The sequence below is a fragment of the Onthophagus taurus genome, chromosome 3, assembly GCF_036711975.1.
Source record: "Onthophagus taurus isolate NC chromosome 3, IU_Otau_3.0, whole genome shotgun sequence".
NCBI lineage: Eukaryota > Metazoa > Arthropoda > Insecta > Coleoptera > Scarabaeidae > Onthophagus > Onthophagus taurus.
In genome coordinates this window covers 15516531-15523106 of record NC_091968.1, presented here as the reverse complement: position 1 = coordinate 15523106, position 6576 = coordinate 15516531, and the positions used below count along the sequence as shown (strand labels likewise).

Below are 6576 nucleotides of genomic sequence, written 5' to 3'. Positions count from 1 at the left end.
TATATTTAATGATTCTAACCTAACTCTAAATTTATTTAATTCATTCAAACGTTTTTGAGTAGATTCTAAATTTCTCCTTCTTTCTTTATTATCCTTTAAAATATTAGTTTTAAATGATTTAATTTCTACCAGCAATAATTGTAATTCTTCTATGATTGTCATAATATTATGAAGTTTTTTACTCACACTATAAATCACATTTTATTTATCGTCACACCGGGCACTTCCGATATTGAGCGAAAGGAGTTCATGACTTCTCGCAACTTCTCGTCGGATTTTTCTTTTCATATTTCTATTACACTTTTTCCATATGATGTATCCCAATGCGCAGATTATAACGAAAACCAGAAATGCCATACCAACTTCCCATAATGTAAAAATTGTTCCAGTAGTTGCTGTAGTTCCACCACTGTTTCCAGCTTGCGATATTATGATTTCTTTCTCTTCCTTAGATTGATTGGTTCCCATAATTACGTTTTCATAAATTTTCGATTTTCTTTCAAACGGCTGGCAGGATCGCCATGTAATAACTTGGTCCCTTTTGGGGTTTCATATAGGATATTTAACTTTGTTTCATTAAAAACCATAAAATAATTTGCTTAACAACTTACTTTATTGATAGCTAAAATAATACTCCTTGCAATATTAATTATTACACTATTCAAACGGTTCATTGTGCGTGCTCATCAATTAGGCAATCGGTCAACGACCAAAAATGCTTACTCCACGAGCCGCACAGTTCATCGTCTTTTATTTAATGCTACTTATGCTATTTTTTATAATTTACACTTATTTCTAATTAATTTCTAATTCTAATTTTATTTATTCCACTACAAACATATTAATTATGATAGTATTCTTGTGGAATATAATATGTACAGGGTGATTTAGACCACTTGTACAGACTACTTTATTTGAAAACTTGGCTACACAGCTATCACCAATTTAATAATGAAATGGTTCTTAAAGAATTATAATAAACGTATTTTTATTTCTCGAGAATTTTTTGTTTTAACTGTTTAGTTAGATCCGTTAAAAAAAATTGAATATACGGGTGGCTTGAATCACCGATGCATCGTAATTGACATTGTATGAGCGTTTACTCCAGGCACCATCCGCAATTACCGTTATCATTGGAACTCCGTCTTTGTTTACTTCTCCTGAAGCTTTGGCTAAATTACATTCTTCTTCACCTGCGTTCTGCATAGACTGCCATGCTTCATCCCTGATTTTGTCACTTACCGTTTCTTGATATTTTTGGAATGTTTTTGTTGACATAAATGGTATATCCATACATAACAATAATTGTTCTGTCTGTGTATATCCGGTACCGCCAGATATACTTCCAAGAACAGCAGCAGAGTGTTGTTGAGATTTTTATGTCAATAGACTCTAGTAGTATAGATTCGCCGATTCAAGAACCTCCTCCTCGAACCTGCGTTCTAGGAGGAGGTTCTTGAATCGGCAAATTTTTTGGGGGTCAGAGGAGGTTCGATGAGGAGAGGAGGTTCTTGAATCGGCGATTCTTTTGAGGGTCGGAGGAGATTCGATGAAGAGAGGAGGAGGTCAATTAACTTGAGAAGGTTATGTTATTTTGACGAAATTATTAAAAATTTATCTTTATTAAAAATGTATCTTTATTTAGGTTATGTTATTAAAAATTTATCTTTATATGTAACCTGTTTACCTAGATGAAAACAATTACTATGTTTATCCTTCGACGCTTCTCAATGAACTGGTAATGTTTTCGATATATCTCTTAACTTATTGTACACAAAGGTATACGGTTTTGGGACATGTAGGTATACAAATAAGTGAGTCATGATCTACCTGCGGGATATTTTTTAAAATTTATTGAGTAAAGGTATACGGAGCTTTAAAATATGCGAGGAGGTTCTTGAATCGGCAAATTTTTTGGGGGGATACGTTCGAGGAGGAGGTCAATTAACTTAATACTAGTAAGTGAGTCATGATCTACCTGCGAGATATTTTTTTAATTTATTATGCAGAGGTATACGGAGTTATAAATATACATGTATACAAACGCACTCGATGCATCCTCCTCCTCCCCAATAAGTTTCAGGAGCGGTGAGGGTTTATAAACGCCTGCGAAATGTGGTATTGACGTAGTTCTTTCATAACAAGTAGAAGTGTACAACATTAAATTGTAAAATGGTCGTGTGTGAGGATTGTGGAAAAAGTTTTACTCGAGTTGACAATTTAAAAAGACATCAACGATTATCTTGTATTGGCAAGAGAATCAAGCTTGACGCACCGCAAATTCCAAAAGCAGTAAAATGTGAGGCTTGCGATGATTATGTAAATAGACAATGTTACTCTGCACATTTACGAAGCAACGCACACAAGCGTAACGCTTTTGTTATAATCGATGACGGAGTGGAGAGAATAGCTGGAGCATTCGGTGACAAAATTGTCAGTTATCGAATAAGTGAAGAAGGTTTTTTTGTGGATTTGGATGAATTTTCTCATAGAATTCGAGAAAAAATACTAAATCTAATACAAAGCGCAATCGATATTCACCGAAATGTAAAATTAAATATGGAATGTTTTGGTTTGTATTTTTTACAATCAAAGGAAGACTGTGAAATAAAATCATTCAATACGAAAAATAAGGTAGTATCATTAGCGTCGGATCTGTATAAAATATATAAGGAATTTATTGATGAAATTTCATCAAAAATGTCAGAATTCCAGGAACGAGATTCAGGTAAGCGTAATGTGACATAATATACCTATATATTAAAAAATAAATGTTTCAATATTTTATTTAGGATGGACTTTAATGCAAATTCTCTATATGGAGTTAAATTTAAACAAATATAATCCTATCAGAGCATCTAATTACATCGATCTACCATCGCAAATAAAAGCAAAGCGTGCTGTGATAAATATACAAAACGCGGATGATGCATGTTTTGCATGGGCTGTAACATCCGCACTACATGAACCGAACGGTTTACCACAGAGGACATCTTCGTATCCGAATTACCTAGACTGCGGCTTAGACTATTCAAATATTGTTTTTCCAGTTAAATTACGAGATATACCTGTATTTGAAAAGCAGAACAAACTATCTATTAATGTATATGGAATAAATGAGTATTTTAAAGACGGTGTTATGAATTATGACATAATTACAATGTATATATGTCGACAAAAAGAAGAAAGACATATAAATTTATTATTGGTTACAAATGATTCCGGGAATAGTCACTATTGTTGGATAAAAAATCTGTCTCGATTACTATCATCGCAAGCATCGCAGAATGGTCATGAAAAGTATATTTGCGACGGATGCTTGGTATTCTTTACGTCAGAAAATAAACTTATCCGTCATCAAAGTGACGATTGCAGCAAGGTAAGGGCAATTTTACCAACAACAAATTTGAAAATAAATAAATATGGAAATGAAGAAAAGGAAAATATACTACAGTTCGAAAATTTTGAACGACAATTAAAAATACCGTTCGTGGTGTATGCAGATTTTGAAGCATTACAGAAACCGATCGCCGATGCGGAAGCAACAGAACTTAACGATGATAATTCATACTCCGTCAAATGTTTCAAACACGAACCTTATGCATTTGCATATTATATAAAATGTTCATATGACGAATCATTGTCGAAGTTTGAAATATATCGCGGATGTAATGCTGCTCAAATTTTCATGAGCAAGTTGGAACATGACGTTCTGAATATATACAAAAATTATTTAAGCCAACCAAAAGAAATGCTCCCATTACCACCTATTGATAGATTAATACACGAGATGCAGGATATCTGTCACATTTGTTCGCACAAAATAAAAGAAGGTAATAAAGTGTGCGATCATGATCACCTAACTGGGTTGTATAGAGGACCCGCACATGCTGTATGTAACATCAATTATCAATTACCAAAGTTCATACCGATATTCTTTCACAATCTTTCGAACTACGATTGTCATATGTTTGTGAAAGATATGGCATTAAAAGAAGAAGACGTGGACGTTATAGCACAGAATAAAGAAAAGTATATATCATTTTCGAAAAAAATTATCGTAGGAGAAAACATTGACAGCAAGGGAAAGCTAAGGCGGGTTCATATGAAATTGAGATTTGTGGATTCATTTAGGTTTATGGCTTTATCGCTAGAGAAGTTGGGTTCATTTTTGGAAGACAACCAATGCGTTCAAATCAGAAAATATTTTAGGAACGAAGAACAGTTTCGACTTATACGTCAGAAAGGAGTTTTTCCGTATTCCTTTGTGGATTCATTCGAAAAGCTGAATCTTACCGCTCTGCCAGATCGAAGTAGTTTTTACAATACTTTATGCGACGATAGTATAACCGAAGAAAATTATTGTCGTGCACAAACGGTGTGGAACTTATTTAACTGTCGCACTTTAGGCGAATATAGCGACATTTATTTAACGTCTGACGTTTTACTTTTGGCGGACGTATTTGAGAATTTCCGAACCATCTCGATGAAGTATTACTCTTTAGATCCATGTCATTACTTCACAGCGCCGGGCTTCGGTTGGGATGCATTATTACGAATGACAGGGGTAAAATTAGAATTATTAACGGACATAGACATGTTACACTTCTTTAAAAATGGTATTCGCGGTGGATTAAGTATGTGCACTAAACGCAGTGCGAAGGCTAACAATAAATTAATGATGGAATTTGATGAAACCAAAGACCCATCTTATATTTTGTATCTCGACGCTACGAATTTGTATGGACACGCAATGAGACGAAAATTACCGACGGGGGGATTTCGATGGCTATCAGATGAAGAGATTCAAAAGTTAGATATTTACAATACGGAAGACGATTCCGAAAAGGGTTACGTGTTCGAGGTAGATTTAGAGTATCCGGAAGCAATACATGATGAACACAACGATTTGCCATTTTGTCCAGAACGGATTGTACCCCCAGGTTCAAAAAATGCAAAGTTAATAGCAAATTTGGAAAATAAAACAAAATACATCATTCATTACGTGAATCTAAAGCAGTGTATCAAGTTCGGATTGAAACTAACGAAGATTTACAGAGTATTAGAATTTAAACAATCCAACTGGATGCGGAGCTACATCGATTTCAATTCCGATAAACGTGCGAAAGCTAAGAATGAATTTGAAAAAAATCATTACAAAGCAATGAATAACATCGTATACGGTAAGACAATGGAAAATGTGGAAAAGCGAGTGGATATAAGACTAGTTACCCACTGGGAATGTCGTCATAAGAAACCGGGCGTGGAAGCCCTAATAGCTAAACCAAATTTTAAATCTTCGAAAATATTTTGCGATAATTTGATAGCCGTTCAATTGAACGTCGCGGAAGTTCGTTATTGCAAACCGCTGTATGTGGGTTTCAGTATATTAGAGCTTTCGAAAACCGTAATGTACAGCTTCTTCTATGATTACTTAAAAGTTAAATATGGAAATAACATAACACTTTTATACACCGATACTGATTCCCTAATCCTAGAAATTACTACTCCCAATGTATATGAGGATATAAAAGAAAATATTGAATTTTTTGACACGTCCAATTATCCGTTAGAGAATATACACAATATACCTCGCGGTCGATCTGTGTTGGGAAGAATGAAAGATGAATATCCAAACAGGTGCATAACATCATTTGTTGGAACAGGAGCTAAGGCGTACTGCATCACCTTGTTGAATGATAATGTAAAAAAGGCTAAAGGAGTAAAGAAATATGTTATAGATAAACATTTAAGCGTGACCGATTATAAACGTGTGGTTGAATGTGGCGGATCGGTTCATAAAAAAATGTACATTTTTAAGTCAGAATTTCATACTATGTATACCGAATTAAAGAATAAAATTGCTCTTTCATCGTGCGATGATAAACGATACATATTACCGAACGGATGTAATACTTTGGCGTGGGGTCATTGGTTGATAAAAAGATTGAATGCGAATAAATGAATTTAATTTAATTTAAAAAAATTGTAAAGAATAATAATAATAATGTATTTGTAATGTTCGATTGTTAATAAAGTCTTGTAAACTTTTAAATAGGTCTTTATACGTTTTAAAGAACGTTAGTTTTTGAGATCCAAGAATTATGAGACGGACCTAATCCTAACCATTTCACAAACACTTGATTTCCTTTTCGCCGTAGCACTTTTTCCACCAAGTAGACGTCAGGATATTTAACTTTTTGTAATTCCTCTCGATAAAAACCACCCATAATTTTTTCATTGGATGCATCTTTGAGCAGATATGTTGTTGGGAAAGTATTACGAACAGAATGTATTGTAAACACTTCGTTAGACCAATTGGGAGTATAGTTTTTGGTGAAGGCGTGTCGATGCTTGCTCACTCTGACGTGATCACCGACATTAAATTTTTTGGTATAAGGATCGACAATTTTTATGTAATTATATACAGTTTTTAACAGTGTCGATGCGTTTCTGTTATTTACCTCGCTAGGTTTCATTCCTATCGTCCTGTGAACTTGGTTGTTATAATCCAGAATTAATTTGGGAAGCAATTCCAACCAACGATAGTTACCTTGCATACTAAATTCTTTCCAC

General features: G+C 34.1%; 1 protein-coding gene across 1 annotated transcript; it reads left to right on the top strand.

Annotated features, from left to right (window-relative positions):
* The first annotated feature begins 1886 nt into the window (after positions 1-1886).
* LOC139429395 (uncharacterized) lies at positions 1887-6055 on the top strand. The gene is made up of 2 exons (XM_071195117.1): positions 1887-2728; positions 2793-6055. The coding sequence occupies exons 1-2, from the start codon at positions 2173-2175 to the stop codon at positions 5963-5965; spliced, it is 3729 nt and encodes a 1242-aa protein (XP_071051218.1). The 5' UTR covers positions 1887-2172; the 3' UTR covers positions 5966-6055.
* The last annotated feature ends 521 nt before the right edge of the window (positions 6056-6576 follow it).